General features: G+C 44.6%; 1 protein-coding gene across 2 annotated transcripts in view; it reads left to right on the forward strand.

The window, feature by feature from the left end:
• The window catches only part of LOC113825976 (myc proto-oncogene protein), a 13766-nt gene that overhangs the window by 286 nt on the left and 980 nt on the right, over positions 1 to 12500 (forward strand). The window contains exons 2-4 of one of the 2 annotated variants that reach the window (XM_070116650.1): positions 2328 to 3239; positions 9182 to 9522; positions 9978 to 12500. The exon at positions 9978 to 12500 is cut by the window's right edge and continues 980 nt beyond it. In XM_070116650.1, the coding sequence (XP_069972751.1) occupies positions 2339 to 3239; positions 9182 to 9522; positions 9978 to 10280 (1545 nt within the window). In that variant the 5' untranslated portion in view covers positions 2328 to 2338 and the 3' untranslated portion in view covers positions 10281 to 12500. Of the gene's footprint in view, positions 1 to 2327; positions 3240 to 9181; positions 9523 to 9941 lie in introns of both variants that reach the window. The other variant, XM_070116649.1, reaches the window with a different exon arrangement.

The following is a 12500-nucleotide window of genomic DNA, read 5'->3' on the forward strand; positions in this document are numbered from 1 at the left end:
GAAAAAAAGTGATTGTTTGGTGTCTCGTAGCGCCTCGAAAGTGAATTTATTTTGTTCTAATTTATGAAATAAGGAGCTCGGCGAAGACGTGAGTTTAGTGTGTAGACGAGTGTTTATTTATTTTATTGTGAAATTGTTCCATACGGGTTGAGGACTCTGTTGTGTGTATGTGTGTGTGTGTGTTTGTGTGCGTTTGTATGTGTGTGTGTGTGTGTATGTTCGTGTGTGTGTGTGTGTGTGTGTGTTTGTGTGTGTGTGTGTGTGTGTATTGTGTTGTATCCGCAAAGTGTTAAAGACAAAAAGATCATATTTATAGAACCGTGTTATGATAATCGCATTTGGGAATTAAAATCTGTTGTTTTGTTACCAAGTAAATCATGAAAGTGAATTATATTTTGGGATTTGGTCTCCATTGAAACACATAGCTCGTAGTCACGTGTCTTTGTGCTAGTCATGTTTTACTATGTTAAGTATTACCTCCATTTTATCTTTGTTTAATCGATTTTTTTTCTTGTATTTTTATTGTTTTCTTTTTAAAATAGAAAAAAGTGGACTGTGTTCGAAAGGATTTTGACACTTAAAGAAACAAACTCGAAAAAAGTATATAATTTCACCGTTAATTCTTTAACAGTTATTTTTGTTACTTTGTTTTGTGTTGTTATTCAAGTACATCAGATAAACGAATTATCGTATAAGAATAGAGTATGTACTTTTAATATTTATTTATTTATTATTTGTTTGTTTGTTTATTTTATTTTATTTTTATTCGACTTCGGATTTTTTATGAATAACGGTATTTTTCCAAGACATAGGTTAGTTATCCATTTTTTAAAGAAAGAGTAGTATGTATTTTTTCCTTATTCGTGTTGTTTGTAGTTATTTAGATCGTGATAAAGGAGAGTAGTAGAGATTGAAGAGAAGAGAGAAATATAGGTCTTTGAAAGAGGTTATTCCATATAGACTGTGAGAGTTGAACAAGTGACATCAATCCTGCATGAAATTGTTTCCAATTTTGTGAAGATTTGATTTACTGACCGTAGGCTATTAGGATGTGCCCGCATTATATATATTTTTTTCTTTTTTTTTATGGGTCTGTCCTGGTTCTGTATAACTGTATACTCTCTCTCTCTCTCTCTCTCTCTCTCTCTCTCTCTCTCTCTCTCTCTCTCTCTCTCTCTCTCTCTCTCTCTCTCTCTCTTTCTTTCTTTCTCTCTCTCTTTCTCTCGAGTCACGTGGTAGAATCTGACAGCAAGAACAGGCTTACAGCGTTTTTGGCACATGGTCTTACTCTCACATATTCTAACTTCTGTTCATTAAACCCTCGTACTGACTTTGACGATCAGACATGAGCTAACGAGAGAGTATAAAGCATTGATTCTCCTTTTAAAGCATTAATTCTCCTTCTAAAACATTTTTTCTCCTTCTAAAGTATTAATTCTCCTTTTACAGTCTGTCGCTATATATGGACAAAACTCCCATTCCTCTTTCAATGGTTCGTGACTCTGCTGTTCACTCTTTTGCGTTTAGAAACTCTTTATATTTTTTTTTACGTGTTTTCAACTTTTCTTGTGTGAGCTGTTAGGTTAGGGATGGGACACGTTTGCGGTGAATGTGGTACCTCTATCTATTTTTTTCTTTTTTATGGGTCTTTTTATGTGTATGGTGAATAATGTTCGTATTTATAAAGATGATGTTTATTTTAGGTATTTGATGTTTTGTTTGTCCTTTTATTTGGGGGAGGGTGGCGGGGGTGAGTGTATTCTTTTTTTTCTTGTGACTTTGACTTCTTTTCTTGTTATTTGTAATTATTTGTATGGTGTGGATCGGGGGAATCTTTGTGTGTGTGTGTGTGTGTGTGTGTGTGTGTGTGTGTGTGTGTGTGTGTGTGTGTGTGTGTGTGTGTGTTCAAACGCGGGTACTAGAACTATTAGGGGGAGGGGGTTGGAGTGGGAAGGGGGTGAGTGGAGGCATCAAGGGGGTGGGGGTGCCCTCAGTGGCGGAGAGTGAATGAATGAGTGAGTGGATACGTCACTCACTATCAGGCTCCGCTGCGAAGGATGTAGGGATTTGGGGGGGAGGGAGGGAAAGGGGGGTGTGGGGTGGAGGATTCTTGAGCTATCATTTGAATTTTATCCCCCATTTATTTCATTTTTTTTTTTTTTACATTTTTTGATTAGGCGAAAAATGGTTTTGATGGATTTAAGTAGGTATATGTGTATGTATGTTGTTGTTTTTTTATGAGGGGATGTTAGGCTGCTCGCTGTGTCGTCTCGAGTGCTGCCGTTGGCCCGCCTATTTACGCCTGGTCTGCTCTCCTCCCCTGACAGATCCTGCCGCCATGGCATTGATGGCGACCTCCCCCGACCTCCTCTCGGAGTCCTGGCTCTCCCCGACGCCCCTGCCCCACCACGCCCTGCCAGAAGACATCTGGAGCAAGTTCGACATCGAGCACGACCGCGCCCTCGCCCTCGCCAACCCCGAGGCCATGATGGAGCACCACAGCATGGGCGGCTTCTCCCCCGTCATGGGCTTCACCTCCACGGCCTCCGCCAGCGCCGCCTTCCACCAGGACCTGGCCACGCTGCCCACGCCCCCGCACTCGCCCCCCACAGAGCACGACCTGGACGACCTCGTGGCCTCCATCCCCGAGATCCTGGAGTCCCCTTCGGCCACGCCGCCCTCAGACATCAGCGACATCCTGTCCGACCTGGAGGGCATGGAGACGGCGCCTCTGGGGGCCGAGACCAGCATGGACTGGTCGGCCGGCTGCCCGTCGTGGTGGACGCCGCCCCTGGCGCCCGTGCCCGAGGAGTCCGTCAAGCGAGACATCATGTGGGGCGGCGGCGGCTGCTGCACCTCGCTGCTGGAGATGCCCCCGAGGAAGGACCGCCAGGTGTCCGAGTGCTCGGCCGACGCCGCCCTCAGGGACGCCCTCCGCCCGGACGAGATCTCCGAGGACGACGAGGAGGACTCCGAGGACAACCTGCCCGACACGCCCTCCGGCACCGACAGCGACTGCGACATCGACGAGTCCATGAGCGAGTCGTCGAGTCCCTCCGGCAGCCCCAGGAGCACCAACAGCGCCTCCCGCTACAACACCAAGGCCTCCTACCGCACCTCCGCCTCCTCCGCCTCCTCCTCCAGCAGCAGCATCGAGCACAACGAACACAACTACTGCGGCAGAGTCCCCGCCCCTGAGAACCACACGATGCCGGGGATCCTCACGCCCTCAGACACGGGTGAGTCTCAGCCTCTTGTTAGCCCTCCCTTTCCTCCTCTCTCCTCCTCGTAAATAACATTATTATCCCATTTCTTCTTTTTTTCGCCCCAAGAATATGGATAAAGTGGCCTCTTGTTTTTTTCTTACTCGGTAAATGTAATCATTCCTCCACCAATAGGCCGAGAAATACAGGATATCGAAGATTTATCTCCATTACACCAAATACACATATACCACTATCCATTCTCTTTTTGGGGCGAAAAAAAAATATATATACAAGGTTTTAGGGGTAGTCTGCCGATCAACATGAGTGAGGCAGAGAGATATGATATAATATTAAAGTATGACCGCAAGACTGGCCGCTCCCGCCATCTATTGGCGGCGGCGCGAACTAACGGCGGGAAGCGCAGTGTTACCAGACTCGCTTGGCGTTAGACCCTCCCTCTTGAGACAATATTATTGTTTTTTCTCTTTATTATTATTTTATTGTTATTATTTAAACTTTTATTGCTGTTGTTATTAATATTATTATTATTATTATTATTATTATTATTATTATTATTATTGTTAATATTTCCTCCGTCTCTATCTTTATCTCCCTCTCTCCCTTCCTTCATTTTCTCTCCCTCTATCCATCCCTTTCGTCTACCTCTTTTCCCACTCAGATATGCCTTCGTTCTTATAACTCCTTTAAAGATGGCTTATTCGGAAGAGGAAGAGAGAGAGAGAAAGAGAGAGAGAGCGAGAAACCTTATTATAGTGTGGCTTATAACGACTTTCTTCTATAAGCTTTTCGAATACAAAAGGAAGAACGGTTTATGTCGAACTAGCTGCTATTATTCTCTCTTTCTCTTTATCTATCTATCTCCTTCTCTCCCTCTTCCTCATCGAAAGAACCAATACCTTTTTTTTTTTTTTTTTTTTTTTGTAAATTCATAATCACGTGTCAATTGTCGTGTTTATTTGGTCTTCACTTTTTTTTCATCTTTCTTAGATCTCCTTATCTCCTTATCTCTCTTTCCTTCCTCTTTTATTTCGCCGACTAAGCAAGCTGCTGTTGAAAGATTAGATTAAGGAGAAAGAAGAAGAGGTAGTCCTTGGTACGGGACTGCTGTCTGCCTATCTGGGTTCAAGTTGAAGTTTGAGGGCGGGTGTTGTCTCGTACACGCCCCCTTCTCTCTGTTTTCTTTATCTGTTTCTTTGTTTATTTCTCTTTCTTTGTCTTTCTTTCTTTCTTTGTCTTTCTTTCTTTCTTTGTCTTTCTTTCTTTCTTTGTCTTTATTTCTTTCTTTCTCTTTATTTCTTTATTTCTCATTATTTCTCTCTCTCTCTCTCTCTCTCTCTCTCTCTCTCTCTCTCTCTCTCTCTCTCTCTCTCTCTATCTCTCTCTATCTCTCTCTCTCTCTCTCTCTCTCTCTCTTTCTTTAGTATATATTGGCTTCAATTATTTACTGCTTATCCTTGTTTCCCTTTTGAAAATAAGCCATAATGACCCATATCTGGAAAGGGAGAAACAAACGGAAATGACAGCACGAGAAGAATTTGAAAAAAAAGAAAAGATGGCGGTTATAAAACGGTTATAAATTCGGTTATTTTTTCTTTCTTTCTTTTTTCCTTTTCTTCCTCCCACTTCCCCCCTACTAGTTTATTTCTTCTCCTGTTCTTCCACTTCTGCCTTTCCTCCTCCTCTCCCATTCTTCCTTCCTCTGCTCCTCTCTTCCTTTCCATCTCTCCTCTCCCTTTCTTCCGTCCTCCTTCCTCTGCTCCTCTCTTCCTTAACTTCTCTCCCCTTCCTCCCTTTCCTCCTCCTCTCCCCTTCCTTCTTTCCTCCTCCTCTCCCTTCCTCCCTCCTCCTTTCCTCCTCCTCTCCCCTTCCCTCCTTTCCTCCTCCTCTCCCCTTCCTTCTTCTCTCCCCTTCCTCCTTCTCTCCCTTCCTCCTTTTCCTCCTTCCTCCTCCTTCCTCCTTTTCCTCCTCTCCCCTTCCTCCTTTCCTCCTTCCTCCTTTCCTCCTTTCCTCCTTCTCTCCCCTTCCTCCTTCCTCCTCCTCTCCCCTTCTTCCTTCTCTACCCTTCCTCCTTTTCCTCCTTTTCCTCCTTCTCTCCCCTTCCTTCTCCTCTCCCCTTCCTCCTTCCTCCTTTTCCTCCTCTCCCCTTCCTCCTTTCCTCCTCTACCCTTCCTCCTTCTCTCCCCTTCCTCCTTCCTCCTTTCCTCCTTCGACCCAGCTGCCAAAAAGGAAAGTATAATTAAATACAACTGGCCTTACGGGAGAGACTTCAAAAAGGCGACGGAGGAATGCAGACGATGCTGAGGTCGGGGCAAAAGAATGCTTGGCGACTGGCGATGCAGGTTTCGCTTTTCTCTCTCTCTCTCTCTCTCTCTCTCTCTCTTTCTCTCTCTCTCTCTCTCTCTCTCTCTCTCTCTCTCTCTCTCTCTCTCTCTCGCTCGCTCGCTGTCTCTCTTTCTCTCTTCCTCAATTCCTCTCTCTCTCTCTCTCTCTCTCTCTCTCTCTCTCTCTCTCTCTCTCTCTCTCTCTCTCTCTCTCTCTCTCTCTCGCCCTCTCTCTCTCTCTCTCTCTTTCTTTCTCTGTTTTTTTATTATGATTATTTTTTTCTTGTCATTGATTTTTTTGTGTTTACTTGTTTTTTTATCATTTTTTATTCGTGTTCGGATACTTTCTTCTCGTATTATAACTTCTTATGTCTTCTTTTCTTCTTTTCCATCCTTTCCGCCCCTTCTTTTTTCCTTCCCTCTCCATTTCCCGCAAAAATAATAGTTTCCCCTCGACCATCCATCTTCTTTCCCAGAAGATATTCTTGGCTGCCTTACTGGCTCTTTAAGCACACTGCCCTATGTGACTGGTGGCACTGACCTCTGATTACCTCTCTCCTCCTTCCTCTTCTCTTGTTCTCTCTCTCTCTCTCTCTCTCTCTCTCTCTCTCTCTCTCTCTCTCTCTCTCTCTCTCTCTCTCTCTCTCTCTCTCTCCTGTGCTCTTCATTTCGTTCTGTCTCCTCTCTCCTATGCTCTTTATTTCGTTCTCTCTCCTCTCTCCTATGCTCTTTATTTCGTTCTCTCTCCTCTCTCCTGTGCTCTTCATTTCGTTCTCTCTCCTCTCTCCTATGCTTTTCGTTTCGTTCTCTCTCCTCTCTCCCTGTCCGGTGCCTCCTCCTCTTTTCTTTTCTTTTCCTTTCTCTTCTCCATGTTCTTCCTTCTACAGTTTTTCCTCCTCCACCTCCCCCCCCCCAGACCCCTTCCTCGGCAACAAGCATAGACCCGTATAGGCCTATTGGCTAGGCAAAAAAAATATATATTCGCTTCAAAATAGCCAAAGATTTATTACTATTATTATTATTATTATTATTATTATTGTTATTGTTATTATTATATTATTATTATTGTTATTATTATTATAATTATTATAACTTCTTTTTTTATTTCCTTGTATTTTTTTTTCGGGGGGGGGGGGGACATCATCTTCGAAAGATTTATTTTTATTTTATGAGAGTATTGTATTTCACGCCGTAAGGACACGTCCCTGGCCCTGGCATATTTAGGGAAGCCAATTATGTTGTATTGTATGTTGTATTGTATTCTCCACACCTCAGTTTAACGTGTGGATGAGGAGGCTGCGGTCGCGCGCGCGCTCTCTCTCTCTCTCTCGCGAGGGGAAACCGCCTTTAGTTCCCCTCTCCCGAAGAAACCCTTTCGTGTGACACTAAAAAGCGCTTAGAGTTACTTTTTCCCCCTTAGAAGAAATTTAACTCTTCCCCTTCCCCCCCTTTTAGACTAGTCTCCCCTCTCTCTCTCTCTCTCTCTCTCATCTCCCTTCCTCTCCTCTCCTCTCCCTTCCCCTCCCCTGGGCTCTAGACAAGTCACTCTTCTCCCCCTCTTTTCCCTCCCTCCCTTCGCCATCGTCCTCTTCCCTCTCCCCTCCCTCCCTCCTCCTCCTCCTCCTCCTCTCCCCTTGTCTTCGTCCTCCCCCCCCGTCCTTAATGCCGACTAAGACCACAGGGAAGTCGAGGCCAGTTTGGCACCCGTGATGTCTGGTGCCCAGTGCCAACTCCTGGGGCTGCCATCATAGTTTTCGGTGCCAGCTGTACACCCTTCCCCCTCCCCCTCCCCTCCCCGCCCTCCCCTCATCCACCGCCTTTCCCTCTCCCTTTCTCTCCCATGGTTCCTCCCTTCCCCCTTTCCCTCCCCCCTTTCCCTGCCTATCCTCGTCTTCACCACCCCTCCTCTCTCCCCCTTCTTCTCCCCTTCCTCCCCTCACCCCCTTTATACATGATTTTATTTGATAATTGCTGAAGCTAAAGGCTTTTTTTTAGCTCCTTCACTTATTCTCCCTTCTTCTTTCCTCTTCCCTCCCTTTCCCCTTTCCCCCCAAAAAAGCCTACCCATAGAAGCCTCTTCTCCCCTTCCTTTTCCTCCCCCTCTTTTCCCCTCTTTCGTCGCGTGCGTGTGTTTAACCGCGGTTCGTGATGGGAGAGGTTCCATGATTTCTGTAAGGAAAGGGTTGAGGGGGAAGGGGGGAGTACTCTCGGAGGGGGGAGGGGGGAGAGGTAGTGTCCTTTCCTGTCTCCTACCTCCCCTCCCCCTCCCTAACCCTTCCCTTCCCCCTCGTGGTAGTAGCTCAGCAGCGGCGGGGAATGTCAGACGGGGGGGTAGGGGGTAGGGGGGAGTAAAGTGCCAGACGACGGGGGGTATGTGGGGGGGGTAGGAAGTGGAGGGGAGTGGGGGGAGGGGGAAGGGAGAGAGGGAGAGGGGGAAGAGGCGTTCTTGGTACGACAGGAACGCGAGAGCCAAATCGCGCGAGATTTTGCCTCCCTTTAACTCGCGGGGGTGGGGGGATGGGGGGTGAGGGGGTGAGGGATCGTCCGTAAGTAGGCGGGGGTCCTCTCTCTCTCTCTCTCTCTCTCTCTCTCTCTCTCTCTCTCTCTCTCTCTCTCTCTCTCTCTCTCTCTCTCTCTCTTTATTTATTGTCTCGTTTTGTAACGAAAGGGAGAGAAGAATACGTATAAAAGAGAGAAATGGCAAATAAAAGTGCGAAAAGGGGAAGAGGGCCAAACGGGGATGAAAAATCCGCGATCTTTGAATTCCTTTCGAATGCACGGACTCTTCGCATTTTCTATGCATACGTTTTCCCTTCCCTGCCCACTTCCCGTTTTCTTTGTTTTGTTTCCTTTCCTCTCCTATTTCCATTTTCTTTTCTTAGGTTTTGTCACGTTTTCTTTCCTATTTCCGTTTTCTCTTTTCCTTTTTTTATACTTTTTTTTTAACGTTATCTCTCCCATTCCCCGTTTTCTTCATTCTTCACGCTTCTTCTCCCATTTCCCCGTTTTCTTTATTCTTCACGCGTCCTCTCGAATTTCCGCTTTCCTTTTTTTTTTTTTTTTTTTTCCTTCGCGATGCCTCTCTTCCTGTTTCACTTCCTCCCTTTTTTTTTTAAGCCTTTTGAAGGAGTCAAGTCGGCCTATTAATATTTCTTCGCTAGACGCATTCGTCTTGCCGCCGTCACCTTCCCCGGCGTGTAAATCATCAACATACCCGAAGTACTCTCCTTACTGGGTGGTGGGGGGAGGGGGGTAGGGGCGTGGGTGGTGGGGGAGGGGGAGGAAGGGTGGTGGGGGGGAGGGGGTAGGAAGGGGGTGGTGGGGGGAGGGGGTAGGAGGGTGGGTGGTTGGGAGGGGGTAGGGGCGTGGGTGGTGGGAAGCGTGGTAAATAAATACTATAAGAAAAAAAAGGAGAAACATTTTTCGGCTAATATGGGTTGTTCGGGAGGGAAAGGGAAGGTAGGGTGGAATTATTTTTTCTGATTTTATTTTTTATTACTTTTTTTTGTGCTATAGGTCTATATATATTTTTTTTTTTTTTGTACTTTTTCAGTTTTTTTTCTTTCTTTCTTTCGTTTTAAAGTGCATTTCCCACTGGCATTACTAACGACCCCCCTCTCTCTCCTCCTGCAGAAGACGAAGTGGACGTGGTCTCCTGCAACGACCAGGCGGAGTCGGCCTCCCCGCTCAGCGCCTCCGCCACCGCCCCCGCCTCCTCCCGGTCCCCCTCCCCCCGGTCCCAGGCGCCGTCCAAGCGCTCGGTGGACGTGAAGCGACAGCTGCAGATGGCCATACAGGAGGCGATGAGGAACCGGCAGTGTCGTTCTCCCGCCGCCACCTTCGTCGAGGGCGAGGAGGCCGCCACCGCCACCGCCGCCACCGCCACCACCGGCAGCAGATTCGTGTCCGTCAAGATCAAGACGCAGGGGAAGCCCGCCGCCTACACGAAGCGAATGAGGGACTACCACTCCGAGGTGAGGGACAGAGTCGTGTCTGTTTCATGTTTTCTTCTCTCTCTCTCTCTCTCGCTCTCTCTCTCTCTCTCTCTCTCTCTCTCCCTCTCCCTCTTTCTCCCTCTCCCTCTCTCTCTCTCTCTCTCTCTCTCTCTTCTCTTGTCTTTTTCTGTGTTTTTTTTTCTGTCTTTTTCTGTCGTTTTCCTCTTTTCAAATTCTTGTCCTCTTGTCTTTAACTCTTCTTCCCCCCTCTTTACCCTGTCCTTTATCTTTATCTCTCTTTTCTCCATCTAACATAACTCAAAATTAGGAAACTCAAAAAAATGAAGAAAAAAAATCATATCACCCCAAACTTGAATTAAAATTAAATTTGAATCAAACCACCATTTCCTCCTCCTCCTCCTCCTCCTCCTCCTCCTCCTCCTCCTTCTCCGCCCCAGATCATTCTGACCCGCGACCTCCCTCCTCGCCCCCAGGTGATGAAGACCACCAAGCACCGACGGAGGAACAGAGTGGAGTCCGACGAAGGCCGCCGCTCCGTTCACAACTCCCTCGAGAGACAGAGAAGAGTGGACCTGCGCAACGCCTTCGAGTATCTCCGCCTGCTCGTACCTGAAACCAAGATCCTGGAGAAGGCGCCGAAGGTACAGATCCTCAAGAAGGCGGCCGTCTACTGCAAGCAGCTCCAACACACGGAAGAGCGCCTCCTCAGAGAAAAGGAGAAGTTGAAAAAACAGATGCAGTTTCTCCAACAGCGGAAGGCGGCGCACAGCAGCTGAGGCAGGCGTGTCGACCTTCCCCCTCCTGTACAGTTAGTTGTAAGCGTACGTGGATAAATTGTAAATACTGATCAAGGGAGCATTTTAAATTTACAGTTTACAATTTTTATATAAACAGCCTTTATTGTATATGTGTGATAATTTGAGTGCCTATCATTTTCTGCTAGCGTTGCACTTAATTAAAGGGTAAGTTCCTCTTTCTATTTAAGGTTGTCACAGTTTTGTGTGGCTCTGCATGTCTTTTTTTTATATATTATATATCGACGGTGATTACTATTGATACGTTAGGAGAGAGAGAGAGAGAGAGAGAGAGCAAAAAAGACGTAGGTGAGTGGATGTAGAGTATACAATACTTTTTAAGCACAACAAAAAAAGAAGACGTTTTATTTCCAAAAGCTTCCAAGGACAATTTTTTTTTTTTTTTTTTTTTTGTAATCGTTATTAATCTTTTGGTGTGTGTTTATGAGGCGAAATTTAACGAGGGAGGGTAAAGAAAATGGCTTTTATTATCGTCTTTTTTTGTGTGTGTGTTAAAAAAAAAAAAAAATGCAGTTCGCAGAGACCTGACTTAATTAAGGAAGTAGCATAATTTTTTTTTTCTTCATAACTGCTGATTCAGGTTCGATACCAAAGTATAAATGCGACGAAACACCCATCTGAAATGTATCCAAGAAGTTCACGTTAAGAAAAGAGAAGTAAGCGTTCGATCGAATGTTACCTGCCTCTCTTTTTTTTTTATTTAAATTATTATTAATTGTAATAATTATTATTAGAATTGTAAGTGTAAGGAAAACGTGAAACCGATGTGATAAGCCCAGAGTGTTGTGTATGTGTGTAATTTTTGAGCCTTTGAGGGGATTAAAAAAAAAAAAAATTCTCCGAAGGTAAATATATCAATTTGGTTAATAACTCGGTTTGAATTTAAACATTTAGAAATATGAAAAAAAAACGAAGATGAGAGAAAGAGAGAGAGAGAAAAAGAAAAGCTGATAGTATAACTACCAGACTTTTTTTTTTTTTAAGATTTTTTGTGTATGTGTAACAAAGGTATAAACGTAGTGTAACGATTTAGATAAAGAATATTTGGTCCTATGTAGGTTTAAGGCTAAAAGGCTGCTCATTACCCCCTCGCCTCCCCCCCTCCCCCTCTTTCCTCTCCTCCCTCCCCCCTCTTCCCCTTCCTCTCTCTCATTCTTCCCATTCCCTTCTTCCCTCTCCCCCCCCCCCCAATCGAGTGCCTGTCGGTATGATTCTCAAGAAAACACTTCATGGCAGACAAGAAAAAAGACATTTAAACAAAAACAAAACAAAAAAATACGAATTAGCTGTAGATGTAGTTAGTCTGCATGTATAATTATGTTGAACCTTGTGATGAAAACTCAATAAGGATTAGTTATTGGTCGTAGAAGTAAGAATAATTCCCCCAAAAAAAACAAAACAACAACAAGAGAAGGATAATTGAAGGAGACGCCAATTTCAAAACAACATTTTTTTTCCCATCTTGGGAATGTCACCCATGAGTGAAAACTACAAAAGGGTTTATTTCGCCTGACACTATGTCATCGTAGTGTGCACAAACGGACTGTATTTGTAATCACGATTCGAGTCCGATATCAAAGCCCGATTTTATATCCAAACAGTGGGACAAAATCAAGAAATATAGTTGTAGATAAGACATGAAGTAAGATTTTTTTTTTCGTTTGCTTGTTTTGTCAAACAAAACGAAATGGCAAAGGTAGGGGTCTGATTCGAGATGGAAGGCTGGGGTTAATGGGTAGACTTCCCCTCCCCTTGTCCCCCTCTCCAACCCCCTCCCCCAATGTAGAATAGCGTCTCCTAATGGTTCTCAAAATGCTCAATATTTTTATTTGTTTGTTTGGCCAATTCCTTATCTGAGACAGTTCTTTTGTAAGCTGTAGTTAACCCCCCTCTTATCATTGCTCAGTTTTGTACTTAAAAAAAAAAGTTAATGACGGTTTAAAATGTTTAAATAAAACATGTTTAAAAAATAAGGAAATCAGTAGACGGACAAATATATGCCAATAGTAGAAAGTGAACTCAAAATCAAAACACAATTTTTTTTTATGTGTTTATGGGTATTTCAAACGCAAGTAGCATTTTTGTTGTTTAAATTACATTCTTTCGTTTTTTTTGGTAAAGTCACACTCATTATCATGATTATTATTCGTGTAATTTTTGTTCTCATATAAAATACCTCAT

The sequence above is a fragment of the Penaeus vannamei genome, chromosome 39, assembly GCF_042767895.1.
Source record: "Penaeus vannamei isolate JL-2024 chromosome 39, ASM4276789v1, whole genome shotgun sequence".
Taxonomy (NCBI): domain Eukaryota; kingdom Metazoa; phylum Arthropoda; class Malacostraca; order Decapoda; family Penaeidae; genus Penaeus; species Penaeus vannamei.